General features: G+C 45.6%; 2 protein-coding genes across 4 annotated transcripts; one reads left to right on the top strand and one right to left on the bottom strand.

The window, feature by feature from the left end:
- Positions 1–8,924: 8,924 nt before the first annotated feature.
- LOC117852186 (lipid droplet phospholipase 1) lies at positions 8,925–13,079 on the top strand. Of its 3 annotated transcripts, none has more exons than XM_034734171.2 (11): positions 8,925–9,740; positions 10,337–10,472; positions 10,654–10,721; positions 10,950–11,020; positions 11,149–11,418; positions 11,718–11,881; positions 11,967–12,022; positions 12,182–12,234; positions 12,323–12,491; positions 12,600–12,674; positions 12,791–13,079. In XM_034734171.2, exons 2-11 carry the CDS (start codon positions 10,405–10,407, stop codon positions 12,907–12,909), a joined length of 1,113 nt encoding a protein of 370 aa, XP_034590062.1. In that variant the 5' UTR covers positions 8,925–9,740; positions 10,337–10,404; the 3' UTR covers positions 12,910–13,079. The 3 variants fall into 3 exon arrangements, with proteins under 3 accessions (XP_034590062.1, XP_034590061.1, XP_034590063.1); XM_034734170.2 differs by having other exon boundaries at positions 8,963–9,740; positions 12,577–12,674; XM_034734172.2 differs by lacking the exons at positions 8,925–9,740; positions 10,950–11,020 and having other exon boundaries at positions 10,401–10,472; positions 12,577–12,674.
- A 280-nt stretch (positions 13,080–13,359) lies between these two features.
- On the bottom strand, positions 13,360–18,757 carry LOC117852185 (mitogen-activated protein kinase 1). The gene is made up of 6 exons (XM_034734169.2): positions 18,420–18,757; positions 18,163–18,292; positions 16,461–16,598; positions 15,136–15,468; positions 14,353–14,533; positions 13,360–13,957 (listed from the first exon to the last, which is right to left on the bottom strand). The coding sequence occupies exons 1-6, from the start codon at positions 18,665–18,667 to the stop codon at positions 13,788–13,790; spliced, it is 1,200 nt and encodes a 399-aa protein (XP_034590060.1). The 5' UTR covers positions 18,668–18,757; the 3' UTR covers positions 13,360–13,787.
- Positions 18,758–24,422: the final 5,665 nt, after the last annotated feature.

Raw genomic sequence — 24,422 nt, 5'->3', positions numbered from 1 at the left:
ACTTGACGAGAAGCGACTTCTTCATCATCAGAAAGCGCAACCGCAAATGAGAAGAGGCTATTATTGGGAGTATCCTACTCCTGTAGAATAATAAATAAAAGAAAAAATGAGTCAGCCGATGGTGGCAGCAAATCAGCCAGTTCGGGTAATAAGACTCCTTACTTCCTTGAAGCGGATCTCCTCCATCTGCGCCTGCGGCATCATTACCCTCGGCTCGAGGACTGGTGCGATTGGCTCGTCGGAAGAAGAGGATTTGACGATGATCGGCGTTCTGCTCGGGCCGGCTTCTTGAGGGACTTCTGTGACAGGCGACTGTTCAGAGAGCACAGTTAGCGTGCCGATGACCTACATCAAAATTGGTAAGGTCATCGTTTAAATGTTAAAAGAATTAAGTTGAGAGACCCTGTACCACAGCAGGAGGAAGCACCGGTACTTCAGTTTCTGCTTGGGGCATCGCTGATTGCTGTGGATCCACCGGGGCGGTTTGTGCAGCCTGGTATAGGAAAAAGTCAGTATTGAAGTGACGACCAGGAGAAAATTAAATGGTGAGTTTACCTGAATGGCTTCCACCAACAATGACGCGGCGCCGCTCCAGCTTCTGTAGCAGCTTGGAGGTCAACTTCTTCAATGACCGGAAGGGTTGGCGCAGCCAAAGATTCCGCCGATGTAGCCACGGGTGGATCGGCCGATTCTGTGCGGGCGCGCACCTGGCGGCTTGTTTTCTTGATAATTTTCTTCTGCGTTTGCTTCAACCCGCCAGCAATGTCGTCAACGGAGGGGGCATGATAGCCGATTAGGGGGAATTCCGTGTACGGATAACGGTCCTCTATCGGCCGGCCACTCCGGCTGCGTTTTGGGGGAACGCGGCTCTCAGACTGAAAGAAACAGTAAGAGTCAGTGGCATATAAAAAGAGGGAGTTGAAAATCGGCTAAAGAAGGAGCAATACCTCTGCGTTCGGGTCGATGTTGTTGGGGTCCAGGATGTTGCAATATATCGCTGCAGAAGCACAGAATAGATGTTGTTTACATTCTGCCCACCATAGCTTGAACTGCTGGACAACAAAAGGGGCTACTATCCAATCGGCCAGGTCTATGGTGCTAGAGTCTGGGATCCGGTCGTACAGTCGATTGTAGTCAAGACCTTTGGTGAGCTCGTCTCGGAATTTTGCTCAGCCGGCGAAGTATGCATAAATCGGCAGTTGACCCAGGCCAAATTGTCGTGCTGCGACAGAGGGGTTGTAAAACTCATAGGTGGGGGCGTCCTTCCCCGAAAAGAAGTTCGCCGGCAAGATCCCTGGCTTGATCAATTCATCCGTGAGGTCCTCATCAAATGTGCCGGTCGTCGAGTCGAAGCAAGAGGGGAGCTCAAAGAGTAGTTCCTCCCTTTGATAAGGAAACCAGATGGTTGCGTCTTCACTAAAGCTGTTGTAAAAGCATCTGAAATACTCAGCTACCTTGGTGGCAGAATACGGGCAACCAGAAAAAGCCGATGCCGCTTCGCCAAAGGAGGTGCACCGGCGTCGGACTGTAGGATTTTCTGCTGATTCGATATTGGGGAAGGTCATGTGCTCCACCCACTGCTGAGATATCTTGCTCATATACAGATTGAGCCACAAGTTGATGAACCACCAGGGTCCACCTGGGTTTCCGATCGGCTCTCCCTTGGATAATTTGACGCCGATCTGGTGAAGCATATGATAGGTCGGTCCCAGTAGATGCTTACCGAGAGGAACAGAAGCTCCTATCGATAGTGCCTCGACCAGAGCTTGTGTATTGGAGGATGGACCAGCTGCTCTCCCGCAAAAAAGGTGCTTTTCCAGCCACATCGTCAGGAAGGCCGCGTGCTCTCTCTCTGCGACTGTCCCAGTCCTCTTGTTGCTCTTGATAAATCCTTTCCACCTGTCGATTCCCTTTTTCTCCAACCGATGGGACGTTTTGACCAAGTAACGGAAAGGAGTATCAGGGGAGGAGATGTCAAGGCCGGTCAACATGACTACATTGGCTAGGGTGGGAGTCATAGGCCCATGTCCGAAGAGAAACGCGTTGAGAGCGTCGAACCAAAAATAGGAGGTTGCTATTACTAAAGGCTCATTCCTTTCCATTTGGGACAAGGACAAGTCGATACACTGGCCGATTTTGTGCTCGTTCCATTGAACTCTTTTGGAGGCGGCTATTCGTTGATACCATTCTCTCCAGCCGGGGGTTTCATTCGGCCATGATCTGAAAGTACCTGACCAGTGATCTAGGTCCATGGTCGATTACTTGAATGGGATTCTATGGGTTTCCAAATTGATTAGGTCAGTTGGATCTGGGTTTCCCATGGGACCAAGGCAAATGAGACCGGGCGTTTCGGTGAGGCGAATGGTAATCCGGTGTCTAACCGCCTAAAAAGGTAAAAAGGCCGGAAGTAAGAACGGATCTAAAGTAAATGCATTGGCATTAAAAGAGTGAAAAGAAAAGTTTCGGTAAAAACCTCCGGTATGAAGCTCATCGTGGTTGGCGGGATCGCCGGCGGAGCTACGGGTGCTGAAGTTGTCGGTGGGGCTTCCATCGTCGATGAAGCTCCCGCTCCCGCTGATGGAGCTCCTGCTCCTGCTGATGGAGTTCCCGCTCCTGTTGATGGGGCTGCCGCCATTGCTGCTGGAGCCGCTGCTGGTGGAGCCATCTCCGGGGCCTCGGATGAAGTTCCTGAAGGCGTCGCCTTCAGGAGAGGTGGGTTGGAATGCGGATGGAAAAGGTCACCGGAGAAGGAGATTGGAAGCTAGTAGAAGCGCCGGAGGAAGAAGGAAACCAGTGCGCCAAAGAAGGAATACGTGGGCTTGTGAAAAAGAAGTGCGGGACGTGTTGATATTTAAGGGCGGTCTGAGAAGGGGTAAAAGCGGGATTTTTACCGTGCCGGCGGTTCGATTTTTTTGTGAGGAGTGGTTGTCATGGGCGCCCATTTCGAAAAGATTGCAATCATTAGGCAGAAGACCGCGAAACGGAAGGATATTTTTAATGCATTTGTTTCGGAAGGGAAGTTGAAAGAAATTTCGAAGTAAAGATTATGTTTTACTCCAAAACTGGGGGGCATGTGTTGACGCCAGATTTTGACACGTATGGAATCGGCGTCAAGAAGGAAGAGAATTAGCTGATGCGGCGAGGCACGGGAGTCACGATTGGGAATCGGCCGATTGGTGCTACAGTTGGAGATCGGCCGATTGGTGCTGCAATGTTTCGACGAATGGAGTTGATGGAGATCGGCCGATTAAGAGGCTGGAGCAGTTGGGCCAATATGGGCTTAAAGTGGATTACGAAGATAAAAGGGGATCGGCCCACGGGGGCGCGGCGATCAACTCCGATACAAGCTACGCTTGTAAATATTCATTTTTGTTTAAAATTAGAGATAGAATCCTAGTCGGTTAAGAGATTGGTTGTAACAGGCTATAAATAGCCATCTTTAGAGATCTGTAATCATCATCAAAATAATACAACAATGTACTATTTCCTCGCACTTTACTTTCGAGTAGGCGACTTCGCCAGTACTTTTCCTCTTTTCACGAGTTCGTACGGGTTGGCGGGGCTGCATCAATTCGATCATTCTGTAAGTTCCGTTTATCGAGTAATATCTAAGCTTTAACTTCGGGCGCATCGCTGTCGTTTCGTTTAGATTTATTCATCAGTTATCGATATTGCTAGAATTCTAGATTTTACCTGTTGTTCTAGTTTTATCACCAGTTATCCAGCTTGGAATTAGAGCTTTCGGCTTACTTATATTTTGTTGCTTAATCTACCACTTTTTGCATAGCCGATTAGATCTGTTCCTAGTGTTGCTACTGTACCGTTGTTTAGTTTACTCTAGCAGTTTTCTTCACCAACGTTACTTGGTAATCGGCTGTATTATAGCCGATTTCTTTATTATAGCGAATCGGCCGATTCGCTGATAAGCTCCCTCGAGATCGGAACCTTAGCCGATCGCAACCTTTGGGATCTGACACGTTTCTTTCCTTGCCAATCAACAGGTCAGATTGGCTGGCACGCCGCGCGAACCGCACCAGGGCGATCACCCGAACAGGAGTTAAGCAGATTGTCCCGGGTCGTGTGTCTGACGCTAGAGATTCAATCGGCTGATCTTTAGCGCCAACAGAAGGTCACGATAGATTCGATTATTATCATTTCAATATAGTGAAAAATTGCGCAGTCAAATTGAAATGAATAAACTATATTGATCACTTTTGTGTGTTGCCGTTGCATAATTAACTACTATAGTCATAGTTACCTATTGTTTGCTTATGTGGACAACGAAAAATTGGGACAAATTGCTAAAATTCTTGAACCGGTAAATGTTTATCTAGCTCCTCTTAATTTTCTCTCCAGTTTTGTCACTGGCCAGTTGTATTTGACCTTTGTTGTCGGAACCAACTGAACCAACACTGAAGCTGCCCTTAGGGCAAGTACATTAGAGTCGTTTAATAGGCGATCTTATGCATTGACACATAATCTTGAGACGACTCAACGGGCAACCCGTGGGTTGTCTTATAAGTTGTCTGGTAGAGCTATATAATCCTTTAATTTGTGCATATGAAAAAAGAAATATTATAAGTTACATTGCAATAATAACTCGTACAATGGTTGTTGAGTTGTCTCTAGTCCTACAATTTAGCTCATGAGACGGTTGTTTCGCGAAACAACGATCTCTCTCTCCTCCACATCATCAAAAATCCTATATGGTATTGTATGAGATGATCTATGAGATAGCTTACATGTAGTGATGTCTTGTGTTTTGTTTTCCCGTGGCGCAACGCCGTCCACGGCGGCCAATGCATGATTCATCCAGTACATGTCCACTGCACCCACCCACCGCGCGCGCCCCGGCCGGCTCGACCCCACCCGCCCCTCTCGTCGGGTCGCCGTCGCGCCGAGGACAAGATTGGGGTGAGGCGAATGTGACGGCGGCGATGGCGCCCCATCGGCCCATCCCAAGCTACTACCCCGTCGTCGTCCGTCGCCAGCGGCTACCAGCTAGCTAGTCGCCAATCATGGCAGCTTTGTTATCCGTTCCCACACGGAGGAAAAGGAGGCCGGCCGGGGCCAGGCCAGGTACCATACCATGCATCTGATCGATCGATCTGCATGCCAGTGGCTAGCTAGCTGCTCTGGTGGGTGCGCGTGAGGGCGACGGCGCATGCAGCATGTATCCCGTCGCGTCGGTTGCCGTCGCACGTATTCGAGTACAGGAGCTCGGGGGGTTGGGTTGGGTGGAGTTGCATGGATGCACCTTTGCTTTTGCCAAAGGTTGCCAAAGGCCTAGGGGCCAACTGACGAGAATCGAGAAGTGCACCAGATTGCATCGCATTGGCCGCCCGGAATAACGGCGGCGGTACGAGGGGAAGGGGCCGGGGGGCGTATATGATTTGTGCTGCACGTTCTGTTCATCTGGGAATAGGCATATGAGAATAATATGTTGCTCTAGCTAGGCTGCCTTGCTAGATCTTATTATGCTATAGGTTGCATACTTGCATCAACAACTAGTTACATGTCCTTCCAGGAATATGAGCAACCATGACTATATAGCTAGTTAAGGCGCCCGCCGGAATCTAAAATACCCAAATAAAATGCTATTGGTATATGAAATCAAGAAGTTATTAAAGACGTGCGAAAGTTCCTTTTTTTTATGCAGAAGAGGAATAAAAAAAGTTATAAAGATGCATTGGATGCAGGAAAATACAAAAAGGAGCTTGAGTTCAAGGTGCAAAGCAAAAAAAAAAAAGGGAAGAAATGAAACTAGGAATGACTTTTTTTCATGAAAATTCCCTATACATTAGTGCATTTAATTTGTCCCTATCTTAAGTATTTGTTTGTAAGATTTATTTGTTCCGAAGGTGCTCCTATAACAAGCTTGGAAGAGTAGTTTAGCCATCAAAGAATCCACCTTGTTGCAAAAATAGCATATGTTTTCTTTGATTTTGTGTTGGGGTCTTGCGGATAAGATCGACCTCGGTCTCCTTGAACCTCCTTTTCTCGTCACCTACACCGCACCAACCCTAATCTCCACCACGCCTGTGCTACATAGCCCATCGCTCCGTTGGACGATATGCATATGTCTCTCTCATTGCTACCATCTTATCTTGTGAAAATATTGCCACCACCACACGCGCCAATCGATCCGTCCACGACACTAGGCGGATCGCTGCAGTCGAATCCACAGCCATGTTCATTGAGCTTGCAAATTGAAACAAGCTACACGATCACCACTTAGGCAACATCCTAGATTTTTCGGCATATATAAAACACAGACCCCAGCCTCTTTCATTTTGGAGGTTATATTACTCATGTACCTCCGCAGCAACTCAATTATCTTGTGGACCAACTTTAGTTCCTTTAAATGCACACCCCGATTCTCCCTAGCAGCCGTACGATCTCGTATTCTCGTTCACGAAACAAAGTCCTTTTCATATTTCTTTCTATACATGGTGCCATCGCCTTTTCCTTCTTTCCTCCAGTTCGATACTGTTTCAGATAACTCGATCGATCCACGGAGTATCCGCTCGCCTTATCCGGAGCCATGGGCCGGACCCGCCTACGGATAGAGATGTTCATGTGATCCATCCGATCCAACCCCACACGCACGCAGCACGTAGAAAAACACGCACAAAAGCTGAGCGCACCGGGGCGGGGCCCCTGGACGCGCCCGGCGGCACGCGCGTCGCCGTCGCGTACTCGCGTGTCGCAGGAGTCAGTCACCCAAAGAAAAATACCCTTCGTCCATCTGGCCGGCCAGTCGGGCGGGGCCCAGCGCCTCTGTTCTGGATAGCGCGCGGCGGCGCCCTGTGCGCGCTTCGCTTTCGTCGACACGATCATGCGCGCGCACTCGCCGGTGTCCCCCGGCCCGGAACCCGGAGATGTACGGCCGCCGCGCGCCGCGCGGCGTCAGGTCTCGGCGTCGCGCGCGGTGGCCCGGTGGGCGGTGGCGGTGGCATGTGCGCGGGTGCGGCGCCCGGCCAGCGTCTTTCGCGCGTGCGCGTCTCCCCACGCTGCACGGCAGACTCGACCTACGCGCTGAGAATGATGGATGGATGCGACGGGAGGAGCAGGGGGACGTGCTGCTAGCTAGCTGCTGATGTGCCCCGTCCCGCCAGGCGGGTTGGGTGGGGTGGGGTTGGTTGGCACGTGCGTTGTCTATGCCGGGCTGTGGTGGTCTGGTTGAGACGGTGGTGGATCTCGCTTTTTTCCCACGTGTGGAGCTGTTGGGTTGTACTTGGGGTCGGCGTCGGCCGGTGCTCCGCCTAGCATCCGCTCGTGCTTCTTTCCCCGGGCTAGAAAAACTTTTGCGTTCAAAAACACACTTGTGTGTTGGAAACACGGCTAGAATTAGCATTGAGACACACACACAAAATGAGAAAGGTATTTGGTTTCTTATAAATTCCTATACAACCCACTTTGCACGTGTATTTATGTGTTTTTTTGCACAGAGAGAACGAATCTATGAAGTCCTACCGTTCGTGATGTGGCAAAAAAAAAACTCTTCCATTTTGCCCAGATTTTCTAGATCGTTGAACCCTAAATCTTAGGGATAAAATCTACCATTTTCTCTCTTTATGTAACCACCACAACTCTAGCAAACCTGCACTTGCACGGCCGCGCGATTTGCACATCAATATCCTATGCGATTTGCACATCAATGTCCTATGGACCTAGCTACGCTACGACAACACTAATGCCATCATCCCGTGTTCAGTTGACACATTTGTCTTGATAGGTATCACATTGTGCCAGCTCTATATCTAGAGTGATTGGACGTAAAACGGTTGTAGGTGGCTTCCCTGCAGAAAGTAACATACATGGCATCCCTCGATGCTAGGGTGCGGCACCGGTTCTTCTTCATCATTTTGCAAAAGGGAAGAAAATGGTATATTTTATTTCTTGGGAATCTTTGAAATCCCACATCGTGATATGTAGAAAAAAAAGGCTCTTTGATTTTGCTTAGGTTTCTAAATCATTGGATATGAATCTTATGGATAAGACCTATCCTTTTTCTCACTGTGTGCAACCATCACACCTCTAACGAACCTGTATTACAGCCCTATAATGTCTGTCCATTTCTCGCTACGTGTAACCATCACACCTCTAGCAAATCCGCACTGCGACCCCATAATGCGAGGATGCACACTACCCTCGCAGCTTGCACTACTGATGTCCTATGGACCTATGCTATGACAATACTAATGCAATCATCTCGTGTTTGATTGACATATTTGTCTTGATAGGTAGCGCATCATGCTAGATTATATCCGACTGTACTAGGTAACTTTCCTCAATAAGTAACATGTATACTCCTTCCGTCTCAAACTACTATTCGTTTTGACTTTTCTAGTTACATAATTTTTACTACGTAGATATAGTATTTATCTGAGTTCGTATCAAAAACTTATGTATCTAGAAAAGCCAAAATAAATAGTAATTTGGGACAGAGAGAATAGCATCTTAGTTGATGATAAGATAAACCGGCGCCCGTTCTTCTTCAGTTTTTTTAAATAAAGGAGGAGAAAATGCTTTATCGATCATTAAGGATTTCATGAGGAGTACGTACGAGTGCATTTGCTCCACGTTGCACGATAATGCGCCGAGCTTTATTGGCACGTAGCATCTCCACAGCAAACTAGGACTTTTGTCCGCTAGTTTCTGTACCAACGGATTATCCCGAGTTCCCGACCGGTCGTACGACCTCTTTCATCAAAGTCAAGGTCTCTCTTTTACTATTGTTGCAGATAACACAAATGGGGCATCCACTGCTGTGATCTTATCCGGAACGTGGGCCGGATCGACCCGAGATGTTCACGTGATCCATCCATCATCCGAGACGACAGCACGTAGAAACAAAGAACTCGATGGAGCCGGGCGAGATGCATGGGATGCGCGCGCCGCAGGGAGGGGATGGCCATGGCCGGATTGGTCGTTTGCGTGTGGCGTGCGTGCACACGCGGCGGGCCGGTGTCCGCCGAGCGACATGAGCATGAATACCTGATCATCAATTCATCATGCGCGCGCACAAAGCGGTGGTGGTGGTGGGCGTCAGATCAGGTCCTGGCGTCGCGGCGGCGTGCGGTTCCGCGGAAATGCGCGTGCCGCGCACGAACCGCGCGCGCTGGCCCCGAGGAGAGTGACAGAGCATTGGATCGAGTTCGTCGACAGGACTCGTGAGCGGGGAGTGGCGTGCCGGTGCGCCCGCCACCCGCCACTGATCAGACGTGGGCCTGAAACTCCTATTTCGTTCGTGCGTAAGTTTTGGTGGCGGGCCACCGGGCCGGGGAGATCACCTTGCTTGCTTGATTGCTTCTGGGCCGGACCCGGTCAAGCCGCCGCCGCCGCCGCATGACGACGACGGCATGACCGTTTTGTCCATCCGCCGCCGAATCCAAGGGCTGCCGTGACGCCGACGCCAACGGCCACCCACACCACCACGGCCAACCTCACCCGCCAAGCCGCCCACTCCGTCCTCCCATGCCGCCGCGCGTCAGCTGCCTCGATCGTCCCCCGCGTTCCTCGACCCGTCGTCAATCAGCCCCACGCCGGCACTGATCCCGGCGCGGGTTTTGTCCCGTGCCGCCGCCCGCCGCGGTCGCGGGGAAGGATGGCGTCCGCGACTTGCTCTCTTCCGCATGGACACTCGCTCCGCGGCTCATAAAGCAGCCGCTGCCTCCGTTTCTCGCCCATCGGCCCCGCCTGTTCTTCTTCTTCCGGCGGAAGCGGCACCCCTTCAGGTTTCTTCTCGACCGCTTCCCCATTCCTGAGTATATAATTTGCTTCCGTGATAGATTTGGGGACACTGTGATGCTGTGGGTTGCTCCAGGGAATTGAAGTGCCAGATAATTTCGTAGCTCTAGTACTGTAATTTGATACTTGTGCTAAGTCAATTCCAATGTCATGGTGGTTTGTTCGATCTGATTGGGTAGTTCGGTGTACGAACAGATATTTGATCAGGCAGTTTCAGTTAAGCAACGAGATCAGGAAGTTTCAGGCTTTCAGACCGATTGGCATCGTAATAGGCACACACCAGTAACAGTAAATGAGCATTCTGATTATTCTCAAACCATTTGGCATCCTCAATTGATCCGGGAAGTCAAATCCAATTTATGAATTTGAAAAAGACCAGACAACAACAGGCTATGGTCTTTGCTTAAAATAAGGAGGCAGCTTAGAGGCTTTACTTTTATCTAAATTGAGGCACGGATTGTCCAGATTCATGACAAATGTGCATCTCAAATAAATTTGCATTGTCTTGTTTTATACTTTCTGCGCATGCTTTAAGTGAAGTATACTGGTGCTCATCACTAAAGAGCTACATGATTCTTCTCAGGATTCAAATCCGCCAGAAACTTATATTTTCATCCAGTATCAAGGGGAAGTCCTGTTTCGTGTTCATTAATGGATACATCCAGAAGCAAGCAAGGACCAGATCATCTCCTTGTTCTTGTCCATGGTATCATGGCAAGGTAACTGCTGCAGATCCTAGTTCTCCCGTAGTAAATTGTGAACATAGATTTGCAAAGAGGCTTAAGGTGTAGACACGTTAGTCTGGCAGATTTATACTTGGTTTCTTTACTCAAGCTGTGCTTGTCTGCATTCTTTCTTGATTGTTACTGACACATTTACTTTATTCTACTTTGGTTGCAGCCCCAAAGACTGGACATATGGGGAAGCAGTGCTGAAGAGGCGGTTGGGTGATAATTTTTTCATCTATGGTAAGGCATGCTAGCATTTGAATTCACTAACTTCAGGACTAGTTATCACCTACTCATTCGTCTGGCTTTCTGACAATACCAATTTATGAACCAAAAGCGCGTATAAAAAAGGTGTAGCTACTAGGTGAATATGGCATCCACATTATTACTTAGCTACATAGGTTCACAGTTGAGAATAGTTTGTTAATTGCCATGAGCCATAAATGTGCAAACATTTTTTCTTTGTAGCTAGTTCATCGAACACCTACACCAAAACGTTTGATGGGATTGATATAGCTGGAAGAAGGTTAGCAGATGAAGTACGTTCTTGAAAGTTTGTCCTAGAATAAAGGTTTCAAGCATTTACCTTGTTGTGGACTTTCTATCTCCTGTTCCTGGATCCTAATGAATCGCTTAGAAGCTCTGATAATTGTGCCCTATGGAACAGGTCTTGGATGTGGTTAAGAAGATGTCCAGCTTGAGAAAGATTTCATTCCTAGCACATTCTTTGGGTGGTTTGTTTGCTAGATATGCTATTGCGATACTCTATTCACTGGAAACAGAGAATGCAGGACAAAGAAGTGCCCAAATTGTTCCTACAGCAAGAGGATCTGCAAAATCGCGATGTACTTCAGGATTAGGTGCAGTTGCTGGACTGGAGCCAATAAATTTTATTACCTTGGCAACCCCACATCTTGGGGTAAGAGGGAGAAATCAGGTGGGTCATCACAATGTGTTATAATATTTCTGCAAAAGATACCGAATTTTTTCTGGTAAATGTTGGGTTCTTCGGAAAGTGCACTCTCTAGTTTGTTGAAATAGAACCTTGATGTAGATTTTGAAGTGGCATGGAATGAGTTTTATGAGCTAGGATTATATGTCATGCTGCATCATCACTGGAGGGTCAAAGCCAACTAGTATCAAAACTTTGGACAAAATGATGAATTTATTGTGACCTGTTAATGTTGAGCGATTCCTTTACTACATACTTATATGTTTTTAATTCCTAATTACCAGCTTCCATTTCTTCAAGGGCTATCAATTCTAGAAAAACTTGCTGCACCTTTGGCTTCTTTAATTGTTGGCCGCTCCGGTGCTCAACTCTTTCTCACTGATGGTGATCCTAGCAAGCCACCACTTCTGCTACAAATGGCATCTGAATGTGAGGACAAAAAGTTCATGTAAGTGAATAACATAATTCATTTAGACACTAATTTGCTCGTATTGAAAAATAGTGTTTCTTTTTTTTTTTCAACTGCCCAACAGATTAGCATTAGCAGCTTTTAAGAACCGCGTTCTGTATGCTAATGTTTCATATGACCGTATCCTTCCTATCCAAATTATTTCTTGAACTTGAACTGTGCAGGAAAAAAAATCATTTCTTGGACTTGATCTGCAGCATACTATCCAATAATGCTCATCTCCCCCCTAAACTATTTCTGCTTCTATTCTTGTTCTTTGTTTTCTTGAGCTTATCCCAGATATGGTTGGCTGGCAAACATCTTCATTAAGGAGAGAAAAGGATCTTATAAAGGTAGCAGTACTTCCATAATTGATCATTGGCAACTTGTCGCACTAAATGAATGGCATCTGAATAGATCTTACTGCCCCTCCATTTGCAGCCCTCACATCGTTCACTGGATGGCTATAAGCACATCGTGAATGTTGAATACTGTTCGCCTGTTTCATCGGAAGGCCCCCATTTTCCTTCCAAGGCTGCCAGAGCTAAAGAAGCTGCACAACGGACGCCAAACACAGAAAATACTGAGGAATACCACCAAATGATGGAGGGTAAGTAGGAATTTTGCTCTCCACGTATGTGCGCTGAAGCTGCCCATTTCTTGGATAAATTGTGGACACCGGTTTCTTGAAACAGAGGAGATGATTCATGGCTTGCAGAAGGTTGGTTGGAAGAAGGTGGACGTCAACTTCCATTCATCGTTCTGGCCTTACCTTGCTCACAACAACATACACGTATGCGCGGCACAGTCTCTTCCGAATGCTTTCGTCTGAGTGATATTTTGTCTCCAGTTCATCCAAATTCTGTTTTTGTTTAACGAACGACATCCAAATTCATGGCGTCGATGCAGGTCAAGAACGAGTGGCTTCACAACGCTGGTGCCGGTGTTATCTCGCACGTGGCGGACAGCATCAAGCAGCAGGAGTCACGGCCATGTCTTCCTGCGAATCTTTAGCGTTAGCATTTTAGCACCCCATTTCCTGGCATTTTCTGTGGCTAGTAAACCCACGATCAACTTAAAGAAAGTCTGCATTCACTGAGCAACGAAATTCGCTAAATTCTACCATGGTCCATGCCTCCATGGGTAGTAGATTGTTCGATGTGAATATGTGATGGTGCCAAATGTCATGCTTCTCTCACCGATGCATAAAGTTTCGCACACGCCCAGTTATGCTGCATCATATGCTCATGAAACAGTGATGCATTCGAAGTTGATACGTGGTGGTATCCCGAAGTGTCGTACGGTGTTTCGTACCCAATCAGGTGATGATGCAATTCAGGCTAGTTTGGGACTTGGGATCAGAAAGGGCCCAGCGCCGGCCCTTTTGGTTTTGGCACCGCGCACGCAGCTGGCACTGGCAGGGTAGAGATGCTCTCAGGTTCAGTTGCCACCACAGACAGGTCGGTCAGCCATTGCTCTTGCAGGCAACATGGGAATTACAGTCTTATGAAACAATTAGGTAGATGTACAAGAATTCTTAAATCGACCAGAAATGGAAACTTTGACGACAGCCATTGAATTCAGGCAGCCATCGTTCATGAACTACCTCTTCTTACAGACAACATTGAAACGTTTTAAGAAGAAAAAAAAGGAAGGGGAGTCTGATAAAAACAACAACATACTGTAAGCACAAGAATCCATAGCTACCCAGAAATTTGACCTCCACAAGCTCGCTCTTTTCTACCCTTGAATGACACCACCTCCAGCTTTAACCAAAGAGGATCTTCAGGTGAGGCAATTATTTACATCTAGCAACTGGTGGTGGTAGACTTTGTGGTGACACCATGATGGGTAAAAAATTTCCATGTCAATGAAGCGAATCGGTGGCTGAAATTTAAGTCTCCAGCTACTGGTAATCAGGGTTGAATGCAAGAGCCTCTTGGTAGATCAGATCTTTCATTTGTTCTTCGGACAGTGCATGCTGCTCGAAGTCGAAGCTGAAGGGCATTGAGCAGACAGGCTCATCACTTATGTCATGAAGTGATGCCAAATAAGGATGCGCAAGTGCGCCTTCAACTGTTAAAAAGGAAATAAGGAAAAGAAAAGACATCATTTAGCAACAAGGAACTTGATGGGAAATCAATAGATCAGGCATAATGTCCCAACAAATTTTTAACATTCGAAACACCACCTAAAAGTCTGATTCCTACTTGAGTTCAGACCAATGCTCTGCAGCAATCATGACAGCAAGTGGGTGTGCACACATTCAAACCCACTCGTCATATGTGCTGCCTATAATTGCTGTTATACCATTCCCATGTGAAGCCATGATGCTATAAGTTCACTTGCTATTTTCAAGGTGGAACCATCACTATTTAAGGTAAAAGCAGCATATTGTTGAAGTAAAAGAAGTTAAAAACATATATACAAACATAAGATGGACTAGTACTTAAAAGACTATAAAAACTTACCAGTTATTCTCTGTCTAGGATCAAAAGTCAGCATCTTCTCAACAAGATCAATTGCTAAAGGTTGAACATGAGGAAATTTCTCAGGAAAGGACTGCCTAGCATGACGGGGCAGTTGGCGGATATATCTTCTTGCATTTTCATTTACGAAGTCCAGATCAGCCTCATTTGGTGTCCCGATGAGCTGCATGGAAGAAATAAGATGAAAACATTCAGCATGAAACAATGTGCACAAGAAAAGAAGTTGCTAAATCTCCCAGAGACATGGATCAACATGAAGCATTTAGCAGAGACATGAATTGACACCAGATACTTTATTTTCTGAATCCCATCTAGCAGATAAAAAAACAGCCAGCTTCTAGTAAGCTCTATTTTGTTTATCTTTCTGTACATTTCCTATGTTTTTGCAGATGGTCAATTTCGAGACGTCAATGATGCTTATTCTTTAAAATTAAAACAACTCAAAACCACCACAATACATGCTTACAGTGTAACTTGGAACCAACCATGCAACTCTAGAAAATGAATTGATTGGGCTTGGGCATTGTCATTCCCCAGGCTAGACTATTGCCTAAATTATTTCATCTTTAAAATAGAAAACAATTGTGAACAGACGAGTGGGGTGGATTGGTGTGTCCAGTATCCCATACAATCTATGCTTATTAACAGTTCACTACATTGTAATTGGTAAATACTATCAGAAAGCTACGATAACGCAAAAGAAGAAGAAAAGGCAATAAAATAACATCTATTCAATGTGAAAGAAGTTCAAAGATAAGTACTAACCTCCATTAGTAAACGTAGCTGATGGACATGATCTCTTCCAGGAAACAAGGGCTTCCGGTCCATCAGTTCCATAAATATACAGCCCACAGACCACACATCAATTGCCGCAGTATACTCAGAGGAATTCAACAAAAGCTCTGGTGCTCTATACCATCTCGTGACAACATATTCAGTCATAAAATCAGTTTCTGAGGTGATGCGAGCAAGTCCAAAGTCACAAATCTTGAGGTCACAGTTTGCATTCAAAAGGAGATTGCTAGGCTTCAAGTCACGGTGAAGGACATTTGCTGAATGTATATACTTCAAACCGCGGAGAATTTGATAAAGAAAATACTGCAAAAGAAAAAAAAAGCACACACAAAACAGTCATACAAACATGTATAGCTTCTCAGAACACAATAGAAGTTAAGAAATGGAGCAGGGGAGCTCTGATCTGGTAACTTGGGCAAAAAGGAAATAGGTTACCATGCTACAGTTCCGCTCGATCTAGGAAATGTATCCGTTAAAACGGATAATAAAAGCTAGGAAGGCTAAAGCCTGAATTCTCTCCTTGGGCATGACCCAGAATCAAAGTTTTCCAGGCAAGAAAGTCACATGAATATGTTCAGCAAGAAAGCCACATAGATATCTTCATTGAAATATGCACTAAAACAGGAAAGTGTTTGCATGGTTTGAAACAGGAGTCACTATAAGCAAGATACAAAATTGTTATACCAGATAAGATAACACTTTGATATCAGAAATACGCTTCTATTCAGGGATTCATGTCATATACTCATTGGTAGCGCCATTGCATTTGTAGCTTATAAGCATGCTTCCAACAATTATTAGCTACAACACACTTGTTTAACAGCTCTATTTGCATGAGACTACTAGGTTACTCGCATGATTCTGTTGCATATTATGCCATTTTGTCAATGGGCTATCAAAGATTCTCTTGAGATCACGCAAAAAATAACCCTTGATATCTTGCCTACATGTGGTATTCTCAAAGCACTGGACACTGAGCAATTGGAGAGACTTCATCAAACACATTAGATCTTATTTGTATAAACCAAAATTCTCAACAATACTTCAAAAAATCCAAATAAGCATCAACACTCATTGTGTTCTAGATCAATACTTAATATCCTCAAATCTCAGGATAAACTTAATTTGAACAGAGTCCTACATAAACAAGAAATTCACCGAAACAGAACCTGAAACATGACCAACTAGAAATAGAAATAATAGATTTTGATCTAATCTCAAACAATGGCTAAAAAAGTATCAAGAAAAATAGTTTGACAGGATAACACATTTCTTAGATTGAACAAAAAGCTAACCTGGCAGTGCTCCTCTGATAAAGCTTGATTTGAACGAATAATTTGATGCAGATCAGTATCCATCAATTCATACGCAATATACACATCATTGAATGCCTCCCTCTGTGAAGGAGGTATGATATCCCTTATTGCAACAATCTGCACCCACAAAAAAATGAATTTGCATCAGAAATAGAATCTTTGTAGCTGGAAGGCATACCCAAAACTGCCCAACAATTTTAAACTATGGTAACAAGAATGCAATGACTCCAATATTTTTAATTTAGTGCAGAATGAAGCTGGAACACAAAAGGAATGTTTTAAGAGACATTAAACTTAGTTCAGTGACGTGAACGTATCTCAGCTTGAGTTACTTGAAATAAGTCAACAGCTCAGGGAAAAGCTTAAAAGCACGCATTTTATTAAGCAATCCTTTGGGACAGTTAAAGGCTTGCAGCTAAACCACATGGGCACTTCTGCAATGTGGTAAAAGCTTGCATAAATCATAAACCAGTGCCTTTTTCTGCTTAATTCATAACTTGTAATGCCGTCTGCTACTATATAGAAAGTAGAGAAAACTCTGCAGCTTTCCATTTTTTATGTAGAATTAGCATGCTTTGTACTACCATTATACTCTTTTTTTATCTTTTGTAGAAAATTTGCAACCTAGGCAGCATATTCCCCACACACCACACAATGCTTTTTCCAGAGGACTGGCATGCAGAAGAGTACAGATAATATGGTTTATGCTACCGTTAAGGAAAGTTGAGGTATAAGTAGCCAACCAAGAATGCACACGGTCTAAATCAAGGACATTAACTAACTCCTAAGTGCTAACCGAACCTTGCGTAATCCGAAGATATGCTTCTGCACACGTAACTGCCGAATAACAGAAAGGAACAACATCCATTTATACGACTTGTGTCATGTTACCAGGATAATGACCTAGCAGTTACAAATTTACCAATCATCATCTAACTTAATTCAGCTCATTTCCGAACGTGCAACAGGTTCTAAGCTGTAACGGCAGGTCACTTCCCGTAACTGTCTTTCGCTTTCCAACATTGATCGTGAAAAAATGTCCATTCTGACAAGCAAAATGATTCTTTGACCATATTTTGTCCAGATTCAGTAAAATTTGGAATCCTGTTACTCAGTCTTTCGAATTAGAGGTCCAAGTTCAGCATTTATACAGAAACTGTACAGAAGTCTTTCCAATACTAGTAACACAATATCCTAGTTGCCTACCAACTTGGGGCATTCACTTCCACAGCATTCCCATCGGATTGGGATGATCTAGCAAAAAGGCCAGCACTAGGTTGGTCCTTAAGTGGCTCACTTTTGACATCAGCAGGCAGGAGCATCATGCATTGCTGCTCCAGGTTGTTTCACATCATTTTTTTGCCCTCATGTTCTTCAAGAACATAATGAATATCATCTGAAAAGGTGGTTGGCTCCCTTAAAGACATGGCTACAATTGCTATTCCTGAACTACTCCCCGCCAAGAGAAGGAAAAGTTCCCTTAGGCTAGGCGAGCTGTCGTGAACTCATCAATCATTTAAAGTAACTAACCCCAACCTCCCCCCAAATTTAATGCGACCAACAGACAAGCATTAAACGAGAATCTCCGATGCGCTTCCCGCGGAGAATAAAGTAAAAAAGGAATTCTGGGATCGTTTGGGAGGAGAGCTGGACGGATCGGGGGGTGGCTCGGGTGACTGACATTCTCGTGGTCCATGTGGCGGAGCAGCTTGATCTCGCGGAGCGTGCGCTTGGCGTCGATCTTGTTGTCGAAGGCGTTGGCGATCTTCTTGATCGCCACCTGCTCCCCCGTCTCGGAGTTGAGCGCCGAGCTGCCCACCAAATCACGAATCAGAAACCCGCTCGCAACCAAAGGAGGCGAATCGGACGAGGCGGGGGGGGGGGGGGGGGGGGGGGGGGGGGGGGGGGGGGGGGGAGGGGATGAGGGAGCCAGCGCACCAGACGATGCCGTAGGCGCCCTTGCCGATGGGGAGGATGGGGGGCTTGTACTTGGAGGTGACCTCGAACACGTTGCCGAAGATGTTGTACTGGATGAAGCGCCCGCCGTGGCTCAGCGTCGCCTGGATGTTGTCCATCATCCCGCCTCCTCCCCCCGCCGGCTGCTGCGGCGGGTGGCCTCCTCCGCCGCCGGCGCCCGCTCCGGCGTCCGTCATCTCCGTGTCCGGCGGCTGCGCCCCGCCGTCCATCGCCGGATTTGGATCGCGCCGAGGAAGGGGGCGGAAGGGAAAGTGGGGTGGAGGTGGGGGGAATGGGAATTCGTTGCGAGGTTTGGTCGCTTTCGAGGCCTCCCTCTTTTTTAGTAGGAGCTCCTCTTTTTAATTATTTTTATTTTTTTCCCCTCTTGGTTTGCCTCGCCTAGCCCGAGCTGCCGCCTGCCGGCCTGTGGCCTGCGTGGACGAGGAGGAAATGGTTGGCGATGGTGCGGATTGCTGCTACGCGCACCCCCAAGGCCTGCTAGTGCAAAGAGATGCCACGTGGCAAAATGGCTCGAAAACATGATGCATAAACAAGTATAATCTAGAGGACCAAAAGACTAAATGTCATGAAGAGTATGTTAATATGGTGTAAGTAGCAAGTGAGAAACACCAAATACTCTGAAGTAGCAAAAGTTTGGGTAAAATTATAATAGGAGTGGAGTGTGCACGGACCATCATTAAAATTACGTTAAGATGTTCATTTTCAAATATCATGAGCCTGATAGCACTTTTATAAGAAGTTTAAGGAGCACTCGTGTATTTCATTCTTATAATAGTAACATGCATAGTGGCGGATCCAGGAATCGAGCCAGAGAGGGTTGATCTATAATGCATTTGTATGGATACTTGAACTAATATATGCAATACAAAGTGATTAAAAAAAGAAACATACGATTGACTATATCCTATATTCAAAGGTAGAGGAGTACCTGCCGCAGCTTGCGTTTTCTGCCTCCAACACATCCGGAGGGAGGAGAAGGTCATACAACGATAGCGTCGTCGAGCAGACGAGATTTTTTTTTTTTTGGATAAAGGAGAGCAGACGAGATTGATGGCAAGGCTCGAAGAGGGTTCATGGATCGGGGAAGCGAGCAGTCAAATTGACACTGCTGCTGGGCCTTTTTGCATTGGCTGATCTTAATTAGGTGATGGGCCAATTACTATGGGTTTTTGCCATCTAGACCCGCCAATGGAAGTATGTGTAAAGAGCTTGAGGTGAAATTATAATAGGAGTGGAATGTACGGATGGTCCTTAAAATTATGATATGATTGCATTTTCAAATATCATGAGTAGTCAGGGTAGCACTTTTATGACAGACTGCTTGTCCATTTTATTCTTATAATAGTAACAATCAAATGTGATAATGTACAAAAATTGTCAACCTTAGCGATGAGAAACAAGGCAATGGTGATTCTAATTTGATCGGTGATATCCAAGCCTGGGTTTCTCCAGCAATGTAATGTTGTGTTTGGATCAGACGCTTTAGTGCAATCACAACTACTGTATAGGTCACGTGTAATAGACGATAATAGTATTAAGGATGTGATGAAACAGTAGACGCCCTTGGCATAAACCAGTAGTGATCAAGTGAACTAAATTATGTGATGGTCAAGGATTCATGGCTACTCCCTCCGTTCCAAATTGTGATGGTCAAGGAGTATTTTCTTTAGGGTGGTGCATGGTTGCTAATGAGATCGCCGGTCACATGATTCAGGTTTTAAAATTAAGCAGGAGCCATTTGTTAAATTCACTAAAGATTTATAGGCAAAGAGATGCCATACTACAGAGCTTTTGAAAATCGAAGTTACATCCAACATGTGGATTTGAACCTGTCTGTATCCCTAGGCATGCATGCCGTGGTGCTCGCATTCGTTGTAATAACGCTTGAAAACCTTTATCTTGTTGCAATGCTCGGTCCTTGACCAAACTCTAAAAGAAAATTACGTGCCAGTCAGTCGATTCGCTAAAAGCTGTTGGAGACGATTGTTGTTTGCCTCTGAAGACATTCCTGGCCCAGTTGCACAGTTTATTTTGGCCCAGACACAAGAGTTAGTTGACCCAATTACTACCTTTCTCTCTATGCTTGTGTGGGCACTGCCATGACGACATAAGCGTTTCTTTTTTTTCCTGGTTTTCTTTTTCGTCCTTCTTTTCTTTGTCGTCCTTTCTTTCGTTTTTTCACCGTTTTTCTTGCCTCGTGTTAACTTTTCTTTTTCCATTTTTCTCTCCTTTCTGTTTCATTTTATTTCTTATTTTTACTGTGAATTCTCTTTTTATATATGCCTACCTATTTGTTTGTTTGTTTTTTATTTTATTATTTTTAGTTTTTTCTTTCCAAAACTCGTATGGATAATTTTACTTGGATTGCAATTTATATTTATAATTCATATCATCCATCGTTATTGTGTATATATAAGGAGAAGTTATAAAGCATGGTGCTGTACTGAGCTGTACTGATTAGGTTGTTTTGCTTGTTCACCTCGGTATGAGCAAACTGCAGCTAATCAATCTAGAAAAGTGGATTAGTAGTTATGAAAATGTTGAACTACAAATTGAACTACCAGTTGGCTGGTGGGAACTGAGAACAGCTATTGTGTATGTAATAAACATATTAGTAGTGCATGTTCGGGCTACATATGTTGGGTTTTGTGTAGCCTATGCTTTTTTATTCTGAATCATGTAAGGAGGTGATCCTTTGGTTTGTTCCTTCATTGTGTTTGTGAGTACAAACAAGCTCTAAATTCATATTGTCTTCTCAATTTAGGGGTTAGTTCAGGGAATTGTCAATAATAACCTTGAACACTACAATCTTCTTAGTTCTAAGCGAACTAGGAGTTTAAACATTATTGAAATTGATAGGCAGTAAATTTAGAAGAAGCTACCTCCTTTTGTTTTGGTTATAGCGCTCCTCATGTCTTTATTACTTACAAGTCATTAATAAGTGTATTTGTTTATCTATTAAAAACCTAATTGAAGTCAAATTAAAAAAGGATAATTATTTTCTCACCTAGTTATGAATTAGTTGCGGTGAAATAATCTGAATTCAGTAGAATCTTTTAAGAATTAGCTCAGATACAACCTTCATGTCAGGTAGATAAGCTGACAGGATCCATGCAGCTGCTAATTCATGCTTCAACGCATCATGTACCCAAGCTAATTGGAGGTTGGGGGGGGGGGGGGGGGTTGGGGCACATGGCCCCTGCCAACCCCTGGCTCTGCCACTGCTTCTCTTCTTCCTCGTCCTCCGCTTGCCCTTTACCCTTCTCTCTTCTACCTCGCCTCTGCTTGCCAGTCTGCAGCACATCTCGTGAGCCATGTCCAACAATTTTGCATTTCCTTGCGAAAGCATTCTCGACCTCCCCTTGATGAAAGGGAGCGCACCAGCGCGTCGCCGGCACGCAGTTCTTGATGGTGGCAGCATCACACTGGCGGTGCATTGCTCTACCACCGCAGCGCGTGCACGCACGCGCCAACTGGTCAGCAATTGGGGGGGGAGGGCGTGATGAGGAGGCAGCGTCGACAACGCTTCAGGGGTAGGTGACCATGTTGCAGGTGAGGTCGCGGCAGAGCTCGAGCGCAAGCTCACCGTCTTGCGAGCGGCAACAAATGTGCTTCAGGGCCAACTCACCTCGGTGGAGCGTAGAGGACAATGGCGGAGAAAGGGGCTGACTGGGGCCATATAGCTCCCCCCACACACATCGAAGAAATTTTTTTTAACCCTTAATTAGCTTCTGGGCAGGATGCGTTGGATGCCGTCCAGGCACTGCCGTTGCATCCTGGGCCAGAGGAGTGAAGAGTATCTTAGCCCCCTAAGTGGGTTTTGGTAAATTAATGATACAAGCTTAAGTGTCTAATGAACTTTTAAGTGCATGAGCAAGTTTAAAATGGTTGGTGGACATGTAGCACTTGTAGATGACCCTCAAAAAGGAAATGAATGAATATGAGGCATTCCTGGAAGGCTAAATTTATTTTCGGTTTGAATTTGAGTATAGGAATGCTGCATTATTAAGAGGGATGTGTAACCTTTGATCTTTACGTTGAATAAGGTGCTCAAGATGATCTAACCAATCTATGAGAGACACCTGGCACCTGCATGTCACTTGGGAATTTCTTTTATAGGTGCTGACTTGAGAGTCTCGGAGTTTTCTAGAGTTTTTTTTTTCAAAATCTCCGGAAGTTCCGGAATTTTCGGAGAAAGTTCCGAAACATAACGTTCCAACGGCTAGTTTTTGAGTGAAGGGGTATAAATACCCCCTCCCACAGTTACTCTCTTGACCTAACTTCATGTTGAGCTTCAGAAAAGTATTCAAGTCCCCCTCTTTACTCCCCTTTGGCATTCTTGGTGAGATTTGGTGGGGATTTAAGAGGGATTCAAGGGAAGAGTAAGAGAGAGTGCTACTGAGCTGATTTCCCATCTCTTGAGCATTTTGTTCTTTGTCAAGCCGATGATTTCGTGTTTGTTACTCTTGGAGCTTCAAGATCCTAGCCGGCTAGGCGTTGCCCGTGGAGTATCTAAGGTTGTGGTTGCCTACGGAAAGTTTGTATTACCCCATTAATTGAGTAAGTGACTCTAACTCGATTTTTGTGGTCGCTAGAGTGAGGAAAGTGGCTTAGGTGTGAAAAGCCCACCGTTTGTGGGTTCATCAACGGAGACGTATGCTTCAAGTGTGGATCTGAACTCCAGTAAACAAATCATTGTGTATCTTGTACTTGTTGTTCTTCATTTCGTTCATATTCAAGAATAGAACATATTTCTAGGGTTTGCGCTCGATCTACTTTTCTAGAAGGTTGCTTGCTATCTATCTTGTCCTTGAGGCTTAGAAAACCCTGTTGCTCTACCTTTATTTGGCGATTTACATTTAGATAAGCATTTTATAGGGTTGTAGTACTTTCTCATCAATCTTCGAAGAATTCGCAGATTTCTTCGGAAATTCTGCAAGCCGGAAACTCCGGAAGTTCCTGATAAACTTGTTTGAAGTTGTTAAAAATTTTTAGGTTCGACTATTCACCCCCTTTAGTCGACATTCTAGATACTTTCAAGGAGGCTGGTGATGACTCCGATTACTTCCCTGCATCTTGAGTTTGTGTCTTGATTTCATGTTCCTCGTTGGCGTGCTATTGCTGCTTAGTTCTTGGCCGTAGGGTTCTAGCTAGAGTAAACCATGATTACGATGCATTTCACAATTTGTGCTTCTTCGTTGCTGTTGCTGCTGGGCCAGTCAGTGCACATGTGTCGAGTCGTGTGCGCGATCATAATTTCACGCCGGGTCGGTGTCATGATCGCGTTCCCGATCGAGCATGGCGAACTAATGCAAGACGTGCGAGTAGCGTCTAGTCTTAGTTTATCGATTTACTTAGTTTCTGCTGTTGTCTTTATTTTATGTAATGATGATGAAGAACCCAAAAACGTTGCGGCTGTTGTGGGGCAGCACGAACTCGTCTTGCGTGGAGTAAATCTGTAATTCTCGAGTGTGCCAGTGTGTGTTTGTTTGAGCTGGACATGAGCCCAGCTAAAAATGACGCGTTTGCTTTGCTCAATCCGGGCGCCATGCCGATTGCAGAGTCCGCGTCACCGCCTCACTGGGGCGCTCTCGTCTCGTTCTAGCGCTTTCTCCTTCCCTTGCTCCAATGGAAGTTGCAGCCAGTATGCCCCCCCAGCCCCCCTCCTGGATGCGCCACTTGGCAAACTCCCAAGCGGGATCGAGCTACCTGACGGCGGAATGCAGGAGATTACGTCCTTGCGCTCGTCTCGTACCTGCCCTGCTGATGGCAGGAGGTCTAGCTCTGTGTTCGATCGTGGAGCCCGTTCCATCGGACGACGCCATCCATGTCGAGCTCCAGCAGCTGATGCGTACCATGATGGCGGGTAGTGGTAGCTCTCGACCCCATGACCGGCCGGCGGGCATCAAATAGTGCAGCCTTTCTCTTTTCCCACCATGATGGCAGGAGCATTGGGGTTCGGGA

Source organism: Setaria viridis, chromosome 4, assembly GCF_005286985.2.
Source record: "Setaria viridis chromosome 4, Setaria_viridis_v4.0, whole genome shotgun sequence".
NCBI lineage: Eukaryota > Viridiplantae > Streptophyta > Magnoliopsida > Poales > Poaceae > Setaria > Setaria viridis.
Note: the sequence above shows the minus strand (reverse complement) of the source record. Positions and strands in the feature narration are given on the sequence as shown.

Bases quoted from the DNA above. Each gene is read 5' to 3' on its own strand.
- LOC117852186 (XM_034734170.2), top strand. From the start codon at position 10,405: ATGGATACATCCAGAAGCAAGCAAGGACCAGATCATCTCCTTGTTCTT. The intron at 10,473-10,653 runs GTAACTGCTGCA...CTTTGGTTGCAG, and splicing joins GTCCATGGTATCATGGCAAG to CCCCAAAGACTGGACATATG. The intron at 11,021-11,148 runs GTACGTTCTTGA...CCTATGGAACAG, and splicing joins GAAGAAGGTTAGCAGATGAA to GTCTTGGATGTGGTTAAGAA.
- LOC117852185 (XM_034734169.2), bottom strand. From the start codon at position 18,667: ATGGACGGCGGGGCGCAGCCGCCGGACACGGAGATGACGGACGCCGGA. The intron at 18,293-18,419 runs GTGCGCTGGCTC...TTTGGTGGGCAG, and splicing joins GGCGCCTACGGCATCGTCTG to CTCGGCGCTCAACTCCGAGA. The intron at 15,469-16,460 runs GTTAGCTTTTTG...TTTCTTTTGCAG, and splicing joins TATCAGAGGAGCACTGCCAG to TATTTTCTTTATCAAATTCT.